Consider the following 20,867-nt stretch of genomic DNA (forward strand, 5'->3'; position numbering starts at 1 on the left):
CCACCCTGTCAATAGATTTGTCTCATTTTCAGACAAATGTGCACAGTGGTGAAACAGGAGGGCCTTTCCATTAAAAAATCTGTAGTCACAGGTTTCCAGTTGGCTCCCAGAGATGCTGGTTTGGCAGCAGCAGCAGCAGCAGCTTAACACCTGCCAGGCCCTGAGCAAATTCACTGTCATGCCTTTAAACCTGTCCTGATCCAGGCCTCCAGCCTTTGGGAGCAGTGAGGCAGCTCCTGATGCTTCATCATCCTCCTTTTGGGGCAAGAAGGAAAGAGAAAACCCTCATCTTGCATACAGAATCTGGGAGTAATCACTTGTATCCAGTAGCCTGACCCATGGGCCGAGGTCCTGCTGAAACACATACGAATATCTTCAGGGTCACCAAATCACTGTGTAGGTGGCAGATGGGATTGGAGATCCCTGAGCATCCAGGGATCCCTGATGGCAACATCACAAGCAGCTGCCATCCCTGGATTAAGATGTTCCACACAAAAGCTGTGCTGGCCTCCAGGCAATGCTGCCCTGAAAAGAGATGAGGGGGAATTTATTTGCTGACATGGTGGTCAGCAACCTCACTGCCTCCCTTGGAAGGGAACCTTGGCAAAACATGAAAAAAATGCTGCCTTTTTTCCTTCTGAAGAATTCAAAAATGCCCCTTGTTTATGCAAAACTCAGCCCCACCCTGGCTCCAGGGAGTCATTTGGTTGCTACAACTAGGGCTACAAAACTAATGTGGCAAGAGAGCAGTCTTTCACAGGCTGAATTTCCATTAAGTGATAAAACCAAAGTGTTCTTGGCCAAGTGGAGAGCTGGGGAGGAGAAAAGCCAAAACTGTCCTAGCACTGTACCATTCCAGTGCTGTATGTTGGGCAGACACAAATCTCCTGCTCCCCCTGCTATCCTCTACCTATTTATTTTATTTTCTTCTTTATTTCCTAATTGGTGGGGGTTTAATGCACATACTTTCACCCAAAAAAACCCATTCATGTAGGGCAAAGAACAAGGATGGTGGCACTCAGCAAGAGTCTGCAAAACCAAGCTACCCCATCACCCCTGTGGTCCCCATCATTTTGGGAGCCCAATGAAGCACAAAAATCTACTGGGTGCTGCCAGTGTAAACAAGTATAGCCAAGGAGTCCTTTGCAGTGTTAGATGCTAAAAGAGACTGGTTGTGTCTTGCTGCAGGACACAGAGTATTATTTGAAAATCTCCGTGAAATTGCTGTGAAATGTTTTGGGCAGCATCACATGCCTACGTGCACGAAGATAGGAAAACTGAGGGCTGGGTCATGTAGATCTCCTGTGCCCCATGGATATGTGCAGAAACATAGAAAAAAGGGTCCGTAAAAAAAAAAAAAAACCTACAAAAAAAAAAAACAACACAAACATAAAAACACAAAAACAAACAAACAAAAACCAAAACAAAAAACAAAACCCAAAGGTACACAACAAAAAAAGGTTTACTAATGGGTTTCTACAGCTCTGAGCTGCAGCCTGTAGGCCATCTGAGGATTTTGATGCCACAAAACACAAGTAAGGGCCAAACTTCCCAACACGCTGCAGTGTCTGTGAGAGCAGATGCACACAGTGAAAAAAAAGATGCTGGGTCTTGCCTGTTGCACCTCATTGCATCCTAAGGTGGCATAAACCAAGTTGCTGCAGCAGCTTTGAAGCAGAATGGGTTGGTGTCTCAAGCAGCCTTCCCAAGTGCTATTATCCTTGTGAAAGACATCAGCAAGATGGGATCATATAATCATAGACTGGTTTGGACTGGAAAAAGCCTTTAAAGTCCACCTACTCCAGTCCCCCTGCAGTGACATCTGCAGGGACAAGACAACAGGATCAGGTTGCTCAGAGCCCCATCCAACCTGACCTGGAATGGTTCCAGGGATGGGGCATCTCCCACCTCTCTGGACAACCTGGGCCAGGGTCTCACCACCCTCAGTGTACAACATTTCTGCTTAGCATCTAGTATAAATTTTTTCCCAGTTAAAAACCATCACCACTTGTCCTATCACTACAGGCCCTGCTAAAATATTTATCTCCATCAAGATCTTAGCAAACAGTTGTGATTTTCCCCAGGTGGACCATCAGGTCATTTTTAACTTGTTTTCTGAATCTGTGAAAGCTTGCTATGACGGGGAGTTTTGTACTGACTAAATTTGGTGCATCCCTTATGCAGCCCATGCTGGAAGCTGGGGGAGCCAGTAATTCCCTTTGGCAATGGGAACCAAATCTCTGTAGTCGTCAGCTGTCTGTCTCCAGGGTATATTTAGCTTAACCACACAGCCAAATCCAGGTCTCAGCCTTTCTGCATTAAATGCATGAGGTGTAACAGCTGAGTCAAGAGTGGGCAGAAGCAGAGATCAGCACCATTCATTGAGGGGAAAAAACAGAAGTGCAAGAGGACCTATGAAATGAGCTGTGCAGAGGTGGGAGTATGCCCATTAAATTCTCCAACAGATAACAAAAGAATTGGAGAAACCCTCAAATATAATTAATTTGGAGGTTGTGTGGATTTGGGTTTTTTTTTTAACTTCCAGTGAGTTTTTCCTTACTTACTTGTTATACAGGAGACCACGGGAAGAGAGATGCTTCTCCACCAGGAGGATGGAAGACCTGTTGGTATCTCCGCAAAACTGGCTAAAAGGTATCCTGCAGGCACCATGGGATGTGTTTAGAGGAGAAATCTCTCTTTAACAGGCAACTTCCCACCTGGTTCTAGAAAGTGACTTTGGTATCCAGCCACAAAACTTGTGCCAGAGGTGTGGTATGCCTGGTGTAGAGAGCCTGACCTGGTCTCTGCCATGGATCACGGGCACCAGCAGCCTTTGCAAACCAGCTGGGTGTTTTACAACCACCAGAGTGTTTTATATCCCAGCAGCATCTCCTTTGCCCCTCAAAGTCCAATGGCATGAGCAGTGAAAGAAGATGTGACTTTGACCCAAAGAAACAAGAAACAAGCAGTAAATAAAGACCAAGCCATCGCCCCGCCAGGTGACTTCTGTGCAGCACAGGTTTATAGTTAGCAATGCAGTTTGTTTTATTAGTTATAAATAAAGTACAAAAAATCCACCAAAAGTGAATCTAAGCATTTACACAATTTCTAATGTCTTTTCATTTCTTCAATGCACTATTGCTTTAATATTAATAATAAATATTTTTCTAGCTTTCTTCTATAAAATAGTCTATGTAGCAAAATGTTGCACAGCACAACAGAACAGCAGTAGGAGTACAAAAATGTGGGTGATCTTTTCACCAGCCCCCATCATTAAAGGAGAGGATTTTTTTCATTCACTTTCTCTTTGTTTTATTTATCCCTTTTAAAATGTCTTGGGGGGCAAGGAGAGAATGCCCCCCTATCCCCACATCAGGCTCAAAACATCAGGCTACAGGGGAGGAGCATCAAGGACAAAAAAAAAAAAACCCAAAACACAGGGTAGGTCAATAAAGCAGAGCAGCACTTTGAAGGGGCAGAAAGAAGAGCTCTAAGGTACAGTTATTTGGTGTATTTCTAACCCCCCAAAAAAGGGAGTTGCATCTAAAAAAACTTTTTTTGAGGGGTAGGAACAGCATAGAGCCCCAGTTCTGTCCATAGGCAGCCAAGCACCTGTGCCAACCAAGAGTGGTTATGGCTTAAAGCTTAAAAATGTTATCAAGGGTGCTCTAAACCTCTTGCAAGGCTTGAGCACTTGATATTCAGGGGATTCTTGGGAATGGGCAGTGTGTTAGCAAGAATGGTGAGCCATGGAGATGCTTGGCTACTTGCTCCATGCAGGAGGGAGATGTCAGGTTGGGGATGGACCCCTTCTTGAGGACAGGAGGACTCTGGTGCAGGTCCCAGCTCCGCAGTGGCCTCAGAATCTTCCAAGTCTTGGTTCCTCCTTTGGCAGGGAAGAAGCAACCAACTGGAAGGTTTTCAAGACGAGGGGGGGTTCTGCTCCATGAGTGTTTTGCAAGCGCGTTACAGCAAATGCTCACGGCCAGGAGGTGCAGAGGGACCCTAAACTGCTCCTATGTCCACCCCAATCCCTCTCAGCTAGACCAGAAGATCCACCCTTACCAGCTGCACTGAATCCCTTGGCTTTGTTGCCTCCAAGCTCAGGCTCAACCAGTTGGACTCCCTCGCCCTCCCTACAGTACCCAGATGGGTGCGTGCAGAGAGGGTGAAAAGAACCAGATGGAACTCTGGTAGGAACCAAAATCTGGGCAGGATCACAACACCTGGGCTTGTTTCCTCAGCTTTTAGGAGAGTCTTGCACTGCCCCAAGCACAGCTTGGCAGTGGGGTGGGCCCGAGGGGTGTTATTGTGGGGTATCACGTGCAGCAAGCAGGGCAGCATCACCAGCAGCATTAGGGAGAGGGGGAGGCATGTGGCAGGAATTGGCCAAAACATTTTGGTTTTTCAGAGGGCCACTCAGCAGTGTCCTTCAATGCAGGAGGATGAAAGTGAAAGGATCACCAGAGTTTGATTATGAGTGCAAATAATATTCATATATATGTGCTAAACACAGTCACTATATTGCAGTTTTCCACTAAGTCACAGCATACAGAATCAAAGGTTTGCATTTTTATGGAATGTATCCAAGGTAACAGCACCACAGTAATACAGTTTTTAATCACACACCCTGATTTTTTTCTCTTTTTTTTTTTTTTTTTTTTGACAAGATAAGCATTACCCCCCACACCCCATGTGTAGTTTCTTTTTTTTTTAAAGTACCGATGCATGCAAAGCATTCCATTCCCAGAAACAATGCAAAAATGAGGTAATAGGAGTAATAAAAAAAATTAGTATTAATTTCTAAATAAATAAATTATAATTAAAAATGCAAAGGAAAAGAACAAACCAACTATAAAAATAATTAAATAAGAACCCACAATATCTACAAGTTAGTCATAAATTATGATTGTTAAATATAAGGCATTGAAAGTCACAAAACCCTGTAAACTATCAATGTTTTGTTACTAGAGATCTTCTCGTTGTTTGTTTCGTTTTCTTGTTAAGCTCACTCTATTATCACAACCTACTGGTACAAATTATTTAAACTCAAAGGAGCCTGACACACCGATGTTGCTCCAGATGCTGTAAATTCTCAGGCACCTGGGGGTATCAGTCACTCACACGAGACCACGGGTGTTTTTTTGGTGCTTTTCTTCACCAAAGGAGTAGTTCTGTTCGCGGTTTGTGGTTTGTGTGGTTTTTTTGTTGGTTGGTTGTTGTTTGGTTTTTTTTTGGTTTTATTTTTTTAGTTCGTTTGTTTGTTTGTTTTTTTCAATTTTTTTTTTTTTTTTTTTAAAAACTGTGCTTGTTCATTAGGCAAATAGTAATACTTTCGCATAGGCTTTAAGAAAACACGCAGTTCAGAAGCGTTCCTTCATCCCTCCCCACCCAGCCAAGGTCCCAGTCTCCCCCTTCCTCCCCCTGCTTTTTCCCCAGCTCACGCCTGAACAGATCAGGCTGGCTTACAGTGTATTTTTCTAGCAAAGCCTTGCTTTGCTTGTCCATATTATTAGTAATATTTATATTATTTTTAATGCTGCTTCAATCTGCTGCTGCTGGAGCAAGCTCCACCGGTACTGATGGAGCATCCCTTGGCATGTGGACATCAGGGCTGGGACCACCATATCCCCCAGGAAACCATCACTTTGAGGTGGGTGGCAGATATATCATAGAATCACAGAATCACAGAATCACAGGATCATAGAATCACAGAATCACAGAATACCACAGAATCACAGAATGGTTTGGGTGGGAAGGGATCTTTCAAGGCCATCCAGTGCAACCCCCCTGCAGTGTGAAAACTTCAATTGAATTTAAAATCTAATTTTTGTATCTTTCTTGCATGCCACCATGTGTCCCCTTCCACTGACTCCTACCTGCATGGGTACAACGAGAGAGGGGCTCCTGCATCCTTGCACCCATCTCTTTCCCTTCCCTCTCCAGATGGAAAAAAAAGAAAAGAAAAGAACTTTAGGATGTCTCTGAGGTTGGTGTTTTTCAATTACATCTCCTGGGAATCCCTTGATCTCTTAGACAGTAATTTATGATTGTTTCTACTTGTAGAGGATCACTTGGCTTCAGCAAAATGGATGCCCAGGGGAGCCAGAAATCACCCCTGCTACATCAGCGTTTTCAATGTACAATGTTCCCAGCTAATTTCCCTTGCTCGCCCAGATATTTCTTTTTTCTCTCATAATATTAAAAAAAAAGAAAGTATTAAATTAAAAAAAAAAAAAAACAGAAAAGAAAAGAAAAAAAAGGGGGGGTTTGATTGTGAATGCCAGTTTCTTGGAGTGTTTTCAGCTTGGTCTTATGGTTGGTGTTCTGAGGTCTTTCATTCAGGGAGAGCTTGGATGACAACAGCTCACTTCTTCAGGGATCTCCTCCCAGTTCTATTTTGAGCATCAAAACCATGGTTTAGCTGGCATGGTGGTGTTGGTTGACAGTTGGACTTGATGGTCTTAGTGGTCTTTTCCAACCTTAATGATTCCATGATTCTATGATTATTTTACCCCAGAGCAGAACTACAGGCTCTGACTCCAGTAACCATCATTTTGGACCACTGGTAGCAGTTGCTGCTGAAGCCAGAAAGCCTTTCTGCTCACAGGACAAAGCATCATAGACAATCAATGACAATCTTGAGGACAGCCCTTCCTTGGATTTTGATGTGCCAAACTGCTTTGTTAAGATGCAGAAAGCAAAGAAACAGCATCTACCCCCATACTGCACCCCTACAGAGAGTGTCCAGCACCAGCAGATAAGCAGGAACAAAGCTTCTCCCTATAGCTTCATCAAAAAAATTTAATTGCCAATTCTGTTTTGAAATTTAAATTTTTATTTTATTTTAAACTTCTCTAAATTTGCAACACACTGTATATGCAAGGAAAGGAAGCAAACATGGCTGAGGCAAAGAGCACAACCCTTGTGACTGTAAACAGGATTTTGCTTTTTCGCCTCTTCCACCACCCAGGGTGAGGAAGCTTGGCCCCCGTTTTATCCCCCCTCTGCAATGTATTAATCAGGCACCAAAATAAGGAATCTATGGAAAAATATTTGGTGCAAATTAGGTAACAGCAACATGTCCACCACAAGATGAGCAGGGTATCAAACACAACATTTCTTAAGCTAACATGCTCCAGCTGCCATCCATAGAAATAGCTAAAGGACCCCTAAAATGTTTCTACGTAGTTGAGAGGTATATATATACAATCCCCATGAAGTACAGGATTGACAGGCCAGACTATCACAACTAGTCCCTTCATGTTCAACACTAAAACTTCTGCAACATGGAGCCTCTGAGCTCCAGGAATGCCAGCTCCCCTCTCACTGGTCCTGTATCCTGCGTATGTGCAATATCTCCTACCCCTAGATATTGTACTGCCCCCTCCTCCTCCTCCTCCTGGCTAAAGAGCCTCCAGGCTTTTTCTCTCAATCAAATGGCTCAGAAGGCAAAAAAAGATTTCACTGCAAGGGTTTATGGCCGTAAGACCTGGTAAGGAAAACGGTGTGTCCAGCCAGCCTTTTCAGCTGTCTGAGCTGAGCTGTGTTTCAATGTCCACCCTGCAGATCGGGCACTTCTTGCTGGTGGCCAGCCACTGGTCCACACACACTTGGTGGAAGAGATGCATACATGGCAACCGCCTGCAGAGAGAGAAGTATCACCCCGTTAGGGAGGAGGACATCCAGGAGACTGTGTAGAGACAGAAAGCAACATCTGGGGATGCTCTGAACATGGAGAAGCACCAACACAGTGACACCAGTGCTGCCGAGATCCCACAGCCTCCTCCAGCTATGGCAGGTTGGAGATGGTGTCCTCCTTGTCCTTCCTTTTTAGAAAACCCTCCTGAACTGAGCTGTCCCAGTCATGAATTACCCTCCTTGCTGTGTTTTGACCTTTCAGGAGTATAAGGTTATATATAACTCCAAGACCTCTTGGTCCTTCCCCGCTGTGACTTGTTAGCAGTCAGGTGGGTCCCCTGCACTCCTGTGTGGGTGTCTGCTGTGTCCCAGGGGACGTGGCTTACAGTGTATTTTTCACCTTTTCACTTTTTCACCTTTTCACCTTTGTCATCTCCTCATGCACCCTCACAGGTACACAGGGACTCTGCACCACAGAGGAGGGAGCTGAGTTGGAAGGACTCTGAACTACAAGGACCCACTGCATGATGATGGGAGATTTTCTTGGTGGTTTAAGGCAATTAAAGGGTGAGGAGCAGAGCCAGGTACAGCAGCCACACTGCCCACCTGCAGCTCCTTCAGCCATGGTAGCTCAGCCCCTCAAAATTGTTTGTCCCCCATCCTTGGTCACAAGTAGAAATTTGACCCATCCAAGATCCTGGGAACATCTGTGGGGGATAACTGGGGCTTTGGGGCTGGCTCAGGATGGCTCCCTGTGACCATAAGGACTCAGCAATCTCACTTACTCTACAATAAACCATCTTTGTCCTGGCTACAATCCAAACTCCCCTGAACTTCACAGCCACACTTCCTTTTATCAGCCTTTAGTCATCTGTCACGCTCAGATGTTGATGTCCCTGAGCTCCAGATGGTTGAGACCTGGAACCATGACATTTGCCCATTGTCACAGCCTTGAAGCAGGTGATCCAGACCCAGGAGATACTATAACAACTGGGCCCTCCTACTGCTGAAGAGCTCTTCCTACCTGCAGCCCATTTCTGTGTCCATCTAAATGGTGTTTGGTTTCCCAGATGCTGCCACAGCCCAGGTGAGTTTGTTAGGACAAGAACAGGGACAACCCCACCAGCACATTGGCAGAATTAACCCAAATAATGACAATTCAGATGGCATTGAGGGGCAGAGGAGCAGACAGAAGGATCATACCTGACATCTTCCCCATCTTCAAGCATGGACAGACAGATTGTGCATTTCTCGTCGGTGTCTGACTCCTCTCCATCCTCTTGCTCAGCTTTGCCCTCCTGTGGTCTTCTCTGCAGCAAGATTAAAGACATAATTTGGTTGGGACTTGGCTTTCTAACACTCTTCCAAGATGGAGTAGTTCCAGGAAAGCAAATCATAATGGTGTCATCTGCCAGCCAGGTTGAGGAAGTCATCTCAGCCAAAACAGCTAGCCAGGAGGAGATGCCACCAACATGCTGCTGGTCTGCATGTCTCCTCCCTGGTGGCCTGGTGGCAGTGAGGCTGCCAGGTGAGTGTCCCAAGGAGCAGCCTGTCCTCTGCTGTCCTAACACAGACCACTGCCACCTCCTTTGTCCTGCAGTGGAGATGCCCCCATGGTCTCCTTGACTGGAGGCTTCTCCTGGAGTCAACAAAGCATTGTAGGGCCACCACTGGCAGGAAGTGCCCCATGCCAGCTTGGCCACCAGCCTAGCCTCATGCTGTGCTCAGCTCTCCCCATTTTTTATCCTTCTCCTCCCCATCCATTCCTGTTATTATCATCTTTCTGAACCCACTGAAGAGGCGACCAGAGGTGAGCACAGCAGGAGCTGACTCCCAACCTGGGCAATGCAATGTTCCTGCTTGACAGTGCCCAGATGGGAGTGACCAACACCTCAAACTACTACACCAACAAGCACTTCTCCCATTTTCTACTGAGCACAACCCAAAACTATGACAGGCATTTCCTTGTGGGCAGGAGAGATCAGCTCCAATGGAGGAGATGCCTGCTGCAAAAGAAGGGGAAGACAAGCTCCCACACACCATGGAGCCAGCACCCTCACAGCTGGGCCCTGGGGCAGGTGTTGCTTGCATGCAGAGTGGGGTGGGTTTGCATGCACAAAGCCCCCTTGGTGTGTGCACTTTCTTACCAGGTGCGGACAGGGGGGAAATCGCACCCGCTGGGTGGGAGAAGGTTGAGACCCTTTTGAAAATTTGGCCCGCAGCTTCCTAGCCTAGAAGTGAGAAACAACCATCTGAGCTACACCACCTCTTCATCTCGGGAGCTCCACAAGATATTCAAGGACCAGTTCTGGGTTTTACATTCTTCCCACCTTCTGGGGAGCATTGATGGTGCTGATGGATTGCCAACCCTGAGGACTGTGACCCACCAAAGTCCTTCCTGCTCTCCACTCCATGCCCACAACCCCTGGCCAGCTGAGAGAGGCTGAAAGCCATGCTGTGGTTTCAGGGCACTCACCTTCTTGTACTTGTGAGGGAAGGTGAACCTCTCAATGGTATTCTGGACGGCACCCCGACTGACACTGCCCAGCCTGTCCTCCAGCTGCAGCAGCTCCTGTGGCACAGGGACAGCAGCAAAGCACCATCAGCATTGCTCCTGGGACATGGGGTCCCACCACCCTACCTCTCCCACTGGAGACCAAGCCTCCCTCCCTCATTTCCTGTGATGGAAATGCCCGTCATCAAACCCAAACCATTCGTGCCTTAATGATGGAGCTGAGCCCTGACTCTTGGACCAGTATCTAAATGTTCAAGGCTGAGAGCAGAGAGCTGGACATCCAGTATCTCAGAAATTAGTGTAGAGCTCAACTGGATGGCTGGGAAACAAAACTCTGCAGAACTGGAACACACTTCATTTACAGACAAGAAGTCAGCCAGAACCAACCTGTGCCAAACCTTTGGAATAAACCATCTTTTACCAAACCCACTCAACATCCTGCTCTCCCAATCATTACTAAAACCATTGTGAGACACAGTGCAGATGCTATGACATGAGCCAAGCTGAAGACAGAACTCGCACAAATTCCTAGCACTGAAAAAATTCACTAACAACTCCAGTCCCTAGGACACCTACTTCATAGCTCTCCCGCACAGCGGATGTGTGTCTGCTTGTGTTCAGTCCCTGGAGGGCAAGTAGCTGAAGCTGAGGATAAGGATAATTTCTGATCTCATGAACAACCTGCAAGAAGTGAGGGAGAGAAGTAAAGACACCTGTACCTCCACGTAGAAATCCCTTGTGCACCCTGATTTAAATCTAGTGTTTTAAAAATTAAAAATGAAAGAGCAGACTGGCACCTTCCCCACTGGAAGTTTTTTAATAACTAAAAAAACCCCCAACATTTTGTTAAATAGATCTGTAAATTATAACTAATAACAGGCGCTTTTTTTTCCTGAATATACTGTTACAATAATTCGTGTGGCATCTAAAACATCGTGGTTCCAAACTCTCAACGTGGATTAGCTCAAAAAGATGCATTTTCTTTATTTTTAAGTAGATGGATTTCCCTTCATCCAAGCTTCCATTTTTCTTTAAGCCTCACTGTAGTACACTGGTGCCAGGGTCCAGCTATGGGCAGGAGGAAAGAACACCCTGGTGGGATTTCCAAGGATGCTTTAAGGATTAGGAGTGCTCAGGATGGCTCAGCTCTAAGCACAGCACTCTGCTAGGAGAAGAGCCAGGAGATGACCCCCATCAGCTCATCTTCTTGTCAAGCTGCATCCACCTGTGCAAGAGGTCATGCAAAACCTTTGCAGGTGGCACCAAGCCTGATGTGGAGAGCAAGGAGGAGATGAAGGATGGGCCTCAGGACTTAGCCCAGTGTGAGGGAGTAACCTACTGCCAACTATTCTGCTCACAGAGAGTCCTGAGAGCCACTTACACCACTGTTAATAATACTGTCAGCAACAACAGCTGAGTCTCTCACATCCTGCCTAGGTTTTGCAGACCAGCTTGCGAGCGTGGTGAGGCACACGATGGACCAAATCCTTCCAGAGCAGCTGAGCTTTTCTTTCCTTTCTCTAATCCAGAGTGCAATGAGGCAACATTATCCTTTTCAGACACTCCCTCCCACGGCCGGAGATAAGTGGGATTCACAGAAGACAGGTGATAGAAAGATAGCAGCCTTTATTTTGACTGCCTTCTGGCAGACAATGCATAAAACATTTCTCAGTAAAAGCATTTCACTTACCATCTGTGTTGAGGATGTGTTTCTGGGGAAATGGTGCACCCGAGCTAGGTAATGCTGATAAGGCTGAGGGACAGGACGGACCTGGAACTGGGCATGGGTCAGTCCTGCATCAACACTGAGGTCCCTGTGGGCGGGAGGATGGAGATATGGTTTGGGTGGCCTGGTCTCATGGCATGGCCCTACAGCAATGAAATGGTGTGGGGGATCACCAACAGTCAGGTGGTGCTGATGGGGCAACTTCCACTGATGGGCTCTGGGGTGCTGTGGGTGATGCTGCTTCATGGAAAGGGGTGCCCTCCAGTTTGGGCACTCACCCACCATGAGGGTGTCAGGGTTGGTTTTATGCCAGTCAGCATTTGAGCTAGATAAGGTCAAGAGCTGCACAAGACCTGCACAATTAGCTGCCTGATTAAATTAATTTCAGAGCATTTTGGTGGCTCCTAACAGTCCCCAGGCTCAGCAACTCAACCCAACCCGCCCAGGTTCTTCCCGTGCTACCATCACTGCCAACAATTACAAAACCACATAATCACAGAATGTTAGGAGTTGGAAAGACCTCTGGAGACGATCTGGTCCTTTCCCCTACCAGCAGCCCCCACCACCATCCAGAGCAGGTTCATCAAGAGCAGGTTGCACAGGATGGCATCTGGGTGAGTTTTGAATGCCTCCAGAGATGGAAACTCCACCACATCTCTGGGCAGCCTGTCTCAGTGCTCTTGGACAGACAATTACATTTTGCCTTGAGTATTAATTAGGTAATTACTCAAGGGACACATCGATGAGCAGCTCTGGGTAGTTACTAGGAGACAACCAGGCACTATCCTGGGGTTTTTTGATGTTCCTGTCCTCACCTTGGAGGTCTCTCAGCCCAGGGTTACAGGAGGATCAAGAAAGAGGAGAATGCACCTCACCTGGACGTGGCTTCAGAGTGAGCCATGAACAGCCCAGAATTGCTGTTTGTGCAGAAAATATCATTTTAATGAATTTCTGGATGAGACTGTTGTAGGAAATGTTGTGACACAACCAAAGGAGCAACACTGACAAAGTAGGACATCCCTGATGATCCCACTCCTCTTCATGCAGCCTGGCCTGGGCAAGCAGAGCTGGGGTGAGTTTGGGCATGGATTTTCTCTCCAGAAAAGTAAGACAGCTCAGTCCCAGGACTTTGCAAACACCACAGCTCTGCCCAGTCCAGCACACAGAGACAAACCACAAAAAAACCCCCGAAACAACACCAAGCAAAAAACCCCAAAACAGAAAAAAAAACCAAACAAAAAACCAAAAAACAAAACAAAACAAAAAAACCTACAAAAAAAAACAAAAGAAAAAAGCCCACCAAATTTCAGATAGAAGACAATTTACCATAAACCCCTCCCCTGGGCCGTGTGAAGGGGACAGGAGGAGACCCAATGCAGCACCCCCAGGTAGAGTCCTATTGGCCAGTCCCTCATCTCTACAGCTGAAGAGCCTCTCCACGAAAGAACTACTTTAAGCATCATTTACTGTATCATCAAACAAATGGCTTGTCCTGAATTTCCCTAAGGATTTACTAACAAACAAACAAACTCACAACAGGAAGGACATTGAGGGGTTGGAGTGTGTCCAGAGAAGGGCAAGGGAGCTGGGGAAGGGTCTGGAGCAGAAGTCTGCCCAGGAGCAGCTGAGGGAGCTGGGGGTGTTGATCCTGGAGCAAAGGAGGCTGAGGGGAGACCTTCTGGCTCTCTGCAACCCCCTGAGAGAGGTTGGAGCCAGGGGGGGGTCGGGCTCTGCTCCCAAGGAAGAAGGGATGGGAGAAGAGGAATTGAGCTGGAGGTTTAGATTGGAGCTTGGGAAGAATTTCTCCCTGGCAAGGGTTGGGCTGGAGTCCCCATCATTCCTGGAGGGATTTCAAAATAAATGTGGATGTAGCACTTCAGGACAGGAATTAGTTGGCATGATGGTGTTGGGCTGATGGTTGGAGCTGGTGATCATTGTTCAAGCTGAATGGTTCTATGATTACACAGGCCTGCTCTCTAAGAACCATCATCTTCACACTTGCCAAATCTAAGCTAATGAGAGCACAAAGGTGGTTTGCTGTCTGCCTTGAACATCTCTTCCCCTGCACAGAGGACAGGGGAAGTGAGCTCCAGGGCCTTGTTAAAAGCAACCCAGAGATGCTCTCCAGCAGCCATGGAAATGCCTTTACCCCACAGCAGGTCAGGACCTGCGAGAATGCGAGGGGACAGTGACTGCAGAAATCCTTCATCCAGCACAGGCTGTGTCCAGGCAGCAGTGCGTCCCTGCTGATAAACCCCCTAGCAGCAAGCTGGAGCAAAAAAAGGAACTGTCTTTGCTGGCCCTGTGCTGTCTGTGTCCTCTAGACAAATAAAATCTGGCAGAGGATAAACACAGCAGGTAACTGATGGGCAGGAACAGAACAAGGGTGAGGATCTGCAGGACTGGGGATTTTCCAGCTCGTGTGACAGTTCTGGGTATTTATCCAGTTGCTGCAGACTGTTCCCAGGAGGATGGAAGATTTGACTGGAAATTAAGAGGCTTTGGGTCCATACCCAGCCCTGTCTCTGGCCTGATGTGTGACCTTGACCACCTTCTCTCTGCTTCCCCATACTCCGTGTCTATGAAACAGACATGATAATCCACAGTGTGCTTTGAGATCATGGACTGAAGAGATCTCTGGGAGGTGAAGAGCCATTATTATCTTGCACATGTCACTGCAGCAAGAGCAGTGCTGAACTGCTAGTGCACGGGTGCATCTGGATCCTTAAAATCAGCTCTGGAGGCTCCTGAAGTGATTCCTTGGGTCTACAGAAAAGCCTAAAGCAAAAAACTGCATGGAATGGTGCTTTCCCAGGGTTTGAGGGTCAATAAGCAGAGCATGGTAGGTGAAGAAAATCAAAACCAACTATCACCTCTAGTCTGTGCTACCTGGACAACTGTACAGAACTCTTGAGGTTCAAAGCTATGATGGTACATGGGTTGCCAACAACCAAAAAGTGAAAGATCAGGATGCAGTTAGCAGGCTGGATGGTCACCACTAAATGCCAAAGTAGAAGATGAGTTTAAGAACCAAGTGGGAGTTTATTGACAGGTGATTTTAAACATGGTTGGGCTGCCTGAAAGTGATGAGAGCATCTCCAGATCTTCCTTCCTTCCCCATTTCCCGTGACGCCTACCAGCTCCGAGCAAGCGCTGCTGCTGCTGCTGCTGCACATGTGGTGGTAACACATTAGAGGAAAGTTTTATATCTGTCACTGAGCAAAACTATACATGTGCCCCAAGGGGAAATGAGTCACCCAAATATATACACACAGTGTATGATTTCTGTCACCCCCTGCTCCTCAGTTTTCGCAGGGAGATGGAGAAATGCAGGGGGAGAAAAGAAGGAGAGAGCAGGGGAACACAAAGCAATGCTTTATCAGATCCTTCTAATGATTATAATTAAACAGTCTGAGCTGAAAGAGAGGCAGAAAGAAAGGCTCTATGCAGATGGTGCTTGAACAGCTTATGGGAACTCATCTGAACAATGTCTTGCTGGCCAAATTCAGACCACAGTGGTGCCGGTAATGGGAACACCTGAGAGGAAAATGGCAGAAGGATCCGTCCATATTTTAGGATGCATATTATTATCACAGAGGGGGTGAACACCCCCCCCCTGTGTTAAAAGGACTCTCCCTTTGAAGAGTGAAGAGCTCAGATGTTAGAAAATGCCACAATTAAGATTTCCTGTGACATTTTATTTTGGTCCCCGTGTGCACATGCATGAGGATTGTCCCTAATTGCATGTTCATGGGCTATTTTTTCCCTTAACTGCACAGAATGGACTTCTCTCAGCCAACAAACAGAAACTCGAAAGTATGTTTCTATTTTCTTGTTCCTCCAAGTAGGGCCCAGTACCTCATTTACTGTGCAAGAGCTCAAAACCTGCTCAGCTTTTCCAGTGTATGAATAAAGGACTACACTGTGAGAGTGATTAACAGCTATTAAACCCATTCACACCACCCTTGGGGGCAAGGACAGTATGTGCACCCTATTTTAGACCACAGAAAAAGTTGTGACTATTGGGTTTTTTGAGTTGCTGATAGCGTGGAGAAGATCTAGTTTAGGCAGAGATCTTAGTCTACAGGAAAAATACCCTGTCTGTGCCCTGCAGCAGGATTAGCATTTGACTGCACTTTCCTTCCACAGATGGGGAGTTATGGACAACATTGATGCCTCGATGTTGCTTTGGATTGGATTAGGATAGATTGGATATTCGGAAATATATTGAATATTAGGAAAAATTTCCATACTGAAAGGGTTGTCAGGGCCTGGCCCAGGCTGCCCAGGGCAGGGCTGGAGTCCCCATCATCTCTGGAGGGATTTCAAAGCCTTGGAGATGTGGTGCTGAGGGCCATGGGGCAGTGGTGACCTTGGCAGTGCTGGGTTAAGGTTTGGACTGGCTGATCTGAAATGTCTTTTCCAACCAAAATGATTCTCTGATTCTTTGATTCCAAAGAGACTTTAGGACACCCTTAGGGCTCTCCCAGAGACAACTTCCCACTGCACACTCCCCACATTGTATCTGCTGAGCTGATCCATCGGCTTCCATGAAACCACTGACCTGCGATGGAGTTGCCCAACCCTCGCAGCCTCCTCGGGACTTTCTAAACATTTCATTCAACATATGACTAAAATCTGGAAGACTTACCAGTCCGTGCCTTCAGCTAAATACCTGGGCTGGGGCCCCATGGGTTGTGGAGTTTGCAGTTGGTGGCTGAAGTCAAAGCTCGGATGCAGGCGGTGGGGCTGAACTGACATGCGCTCTTGAGCCCTCCTGCAAGGAGAAAACCAGTAAGAAAGGGGCCACTGGTACCTTCCACTCCTGTTCCAACCCTGTGTTAATAAACCAGGGAAAAAAAAAAAAAACCACAAGGTTGGGCCTGTGAATACATTCTCATGAGGAAGAAGTCCAAGCGGGTGTCAAGGAAGATGGGGGGCAATGGTTTTCAATTGGAGAAGAGTAGATTTAGACTGGGTGCTAGGGGAAAGTTCTTCACCATGAAGGTGGTGGAAAAATGGAACAGGTATCCCAGAGAGGTGGGAGGTGCCCCATCCCTGAAAATATTCCAGGACAGGTTGGACAGGACTCTGAGTGACCTGATCCAGTTGCAATGGCCCTGCTGACTGCTGGGGGGTTGGACTGGATGGACTTGGAAGGTCATTTTCTATTCAAACCATTCTGTGATTCTATGGGAAGAGGAACCCAGAGCTACCTCATTTACTCATAGTCACCACAAAGAGAGCTCAGACCTCTGATATCACCCCCTGAAGCATCAAGGTACACTCAGATTACAAGGGATGCTATTTCGAGGGAATAGAGGGGGGAAAAAAGAAAAGGAAATTAACTTCTTCCTTAGAAGCTTTGTGCCATTTGCACTATTTTCTTTTTCTCCACTGTCAACACACAAGACAAACCGTGTCCCTGGTTCAGCCATTATCCATCATCATAAAGGAGCTGCAGGTTGTCTCATCTTCCCATGCAGTCCATAAACTCCGGGAGAACCTCATTCATAACAGGATTACTCAGGAGTGACTGAAAGCAGAATTTACTCTTGCTGGCCTTTGCCAACATTTCTCTGGATGATGGACAGACCAGGCTGGGATTCAGCTCCTGCTCCCCTGGCTCAGCTGCCTTTTCAGGCAGGAAAATGAAAGTGGTAGAAAATATAGCAAGGTTTTTCTGAGGATCTGAGTCTCTTCTTGTGATTGCTGCCCATTGGAGATACTTAGGGGAAAAGCATGTGCTGCATGATCACTGTCCACATTTGGGGAGCCACAGGATGGAAGCAGGGTCTGTGCTACAAACAGACCCACAACCCTTGCCTGCTGCAGAGTCCAAGCATAAATCTACAGAAAACCAGAAGTAAATCATAAATCTACAGAAAACCAGCAGTAAATCTACAGGAAAAAAAAAAACCACTTAAAACAAGCGGGAAACTGCTAGATAAATAATTTTTCATGCAGCCACTGCTCAGAGGCTTTACTTTTAAAGGCATGATCCAGAATCCCATTACTGGGACCTCATGCCCTGTGCCTGTAAGGTTTCTGACACTCTCCTCTGATAAACCTCTGCTTTCAGGAACAATCTGTGGGATGAGGCAAGGGGTTCCTGCCCTTTTCCAAGCCACAACCCACTTGCAAATTGAACCCTGACAGCATTTACCAAGGCAGCTTCTGTGTGGAATCGTGGTGGGTGCTTTTTATTTGAATTCAGATTGTGAGTAAGAGATAACCTCTTGTATCATCAGTGCCTCAGCCTCACACATATTTGTTACCTGATTATTAACTAGTCATTAAATCCACCCAAAATCCATCTTATGCAAAACAAAACAAGGATAAGAAGAACACAGAGTTTTCAAACAGAAAGGGTATGGAGAGGAAGTGTCTTCTGTCTGTAGCATTCTTTCCAAATGAAGCTTTATTGCAAGGACTTGATCCATGGATACAACCCACAAATAACTTCAGTATGTTTCCAAAAAAAAAGCACTCCTCTCCTACATGGTATCTAGACCCCTCTCTCCAGAAACACAATAAGAACAAGGTCAGGCATCCATTTCCACCTCTGCTGAGTTACAGCAATTCTTTCTGCAGTCGTCAGCCCAGCCTGGGGATGGCTTCTGGGAGTGAATGAGCTGTATGTCAGTGGACCCATTCCCTCATAGATCTGTGAATCCTTCCTAGAGCCAGAGGAGCAAACTCTTCATGTGCAAAACCTAACGAGACAAGAGGATGCCATCTCCTACATGGTTTCCAAACAGCAGCTGTGATGGTAGCTTGTGCACTCAGTCTGTCAGTCTCTGCCAGGCAGGACAAGTTCACCACTACACCGAGGTTTTGACACCACGATTCTCCTACAAATAACAGGAATAGGTGACCTCAAGGCAGACTGGATGAGCACAGTCTGGATCTTTGCATGAAAGGAACTCCTTGCAGGTGCAACCAGCCTCAAAGCTTCCCTTCAACAGCTTCCCATCCCTGGCAGTGTTGAAGGCCAGGTTGGATGGGGCTTGGAGCAACTTGGGCTGATGAGAAGTGTCCCTGCCCATGGAAAAGGTTGCCCAGAGAGGTGGGAGATGCCCCATACCTGGAAACATTCCAGGTGAGGTTGGATGGGGCTTTGAGCAACCTGATCCAGTGGCAGATGTCACTGGTCCCTGCTCAGAGTTTGGACTGGATGGCCTTGAAATGTCCCTTCCCACTCAAACCATTCTGTGATCCTGTGGGAAGTTATAAATCCATGGCAGGGGGTGGGAACTTGGTGATCTCAAGGATCCCTTCCATCCCAAACCATTCTATGGCAATTCTACAATTTCTCACCAATGCATTTCAAGGCTACAGGGATGAACTTGTGGAGAAAACCCAACTTGGTCACCAGACACAACTGGGGCTTTGCAGCAACAACCCCTTTCCTGAAGCAAGGCTGATGCAGCATCCTTCAGGAAGAAGGACCCCTTACCTGGGATGGGGCATGATCCGGCGGTGCTGTGCCTCAAGGAGCTGCTGCTGGAGGAGGTATTGCTGGTGAAGGGCCTGAGGTAGGAAGGAGGGTCCAGCCACGTCCTGGAAGGGCAGGGCTGGCACGGGTGCCAGGGGCTGGTGCAGGGGACCACTGTGCTGGTGGTGAGCAGGGGCCATGTGGGGGGTCAGCCCGGGCTGGGGCTGCACCCCATGAGGCAGGGTGAAATCAGTGGAGAGCTGAGGCTGGGGGCCCAGGAAATGCCGGCAGGAGGTAGCATGGGGATGCTGAGACCTTTGAAAAGGAGCACCTGGAAGAGAAGAGCATGACCATCATGGGGATGCTGAGACCTTTGAAGAGGAGCACCTGGAAAAGAAAAGCGTGACCGTCACGGGAGGCAGTGGTGGACAGAGCACCCCAGTCTGGTGGTTTGTTACATTTCTGTCCTCTGCCTCAAGGGTTAAAAAAAGAACCGGGGCTGGTTAACACTGATCCCATGGAAAAATGTTGATTTTGACTAATAGTTTTTCCCTCGCCAAAAAAACATTGGAAACAAAACTTGCGTTTGGGTTCAAAGTGGATTTTTTGGCCCCCGAATGAAGTGTGTGCTGATGAAAACTGCTTCAGTTTAGTTTTGTTTGCCTGCCTGAAAGAGTGAAGCCACAAAAAAATTTAGCAGGGCCCGTAACAATCAGGACTAGCAGTGATGGCTTTAAACCAAGAGGGGAGATTCAGACAAGGTATAATGAAGAAATGTTCTATGATGAGGGTGCTGAGACCCTGCCCCAGGTTGCCCAGGGAGGTGGGAGATGCCCCATCCCTGGAACCATTCCAGGTCAGGTTGGATTGGACTCTGAGCAACCTGATCCAGTTGCAGGTGTCCCTGATCTCTGCAGGGGGGTTGGACTGGATGGTCTTGAAAGGTCCCTTCCCAGCCAAACCATTCTGTGATTCTATGAAAAAGCTTCAACATTTTAGAACAGGAATAAGAGAGAAAAATCTGTTTTCTAGAGTACATTTTTAAGAGTTTATGAGCTCAACAAAGTTTTCAAAGCTTGCTGAGTTTCCATGCAACTCAAGGTATTGCTTTGCCTGCCTAAAAACATCTCATAGCCAAGGAAAAATGCCTTGCCCCAAGAAACTGTCTCTTGATGTCTTCAGGATGTGAATGAGACTCTTCCCACCCCTAAGAGTCAGGTTTGAGACCCTCCAACAACCCATCCTGGTGAGCTGCAGGCAGGGAAACAACATGGACTGCTCTGAGACCAGGCATGAAACTGATAGGAATGAGGAAGAAATGAGGTGTGAAAGATATCCTTAGAGGAGGCTTTTGGCAAAACATCTGGCACTGGCTTGCACCTCCCTCAAGATCCTTGCTTGGATGGGCCCTTGGCCCAATCTGGAGCATTAATTCCTGCATTCCTGGAACATTTACCAGCATCACAACAAAAAAATTGGCTCTTAAATAGGGAAAGAGGCAGCTTCAATATGAAGGATGAGATGTCAGATGCCTCTTTGCTGAGAAT

At 46.9% G+C, this 20,867-nt stretch overlaps 1 protein-coding gene across 1 annotated transcript in view; it reads right to left on the reverse strand.

Moving 5' to 3' along the window:
- Positions 1-7,431: 7,431 nt before the first annotated feature.
- The window catches only part of RNF165 (ring finger protein 165), a 48,998-nt gene continuing 35,562 nt past the window's right edge, over positions 7,432-20,867 (reverse strand). Inside the window, exons 2-8 of the mRNA XM_030467445.1 lie at positions 19,342-19,651; positions 16,534-16,659; positions 11,847-11,970; positions 10,733-10,837; positions 10,118-10,213; positions 8,845-8,951; positions 7,432-7,644 (exon numbers count right to left, since the gene is read on the reverse strand). Of these exons, the coding sequence (XP_030323305.1) occupies positions 7,527-7,644; positions 8,845-8,951; positions 10,118-10,213; positions 10,733-10,837; positions 11,847-11,970; positions 16,534-16,659; positions 19,342-19,651 (986 nt within the window). The 3' untranslated portion in view covers positions 7,432-7,526. The remainder of the gene's footprint in view (positions 7,645-8,844; positions 8,952-10,117; positions 10,214-10,732; positions 10,838-11,846; positions 11,971-16,533; positions 16,660-19,341; positions 19,652-20,867) is intronic.

The sequence above is a fragment of the Calypte anna genome, chromosome Z, assembly GCF_003957555.1.
Source record: "Calypte anna isolate BGI_N300 chromosome Z, bCalAnn1_v1.p, whole genome shotgun sequence".
Taxonomy (NCBI): Eukaryota; Metazoa; Chordata; class Aves; order Apodiformes; family Trochilidae; genus Calypte; species Calypte anna.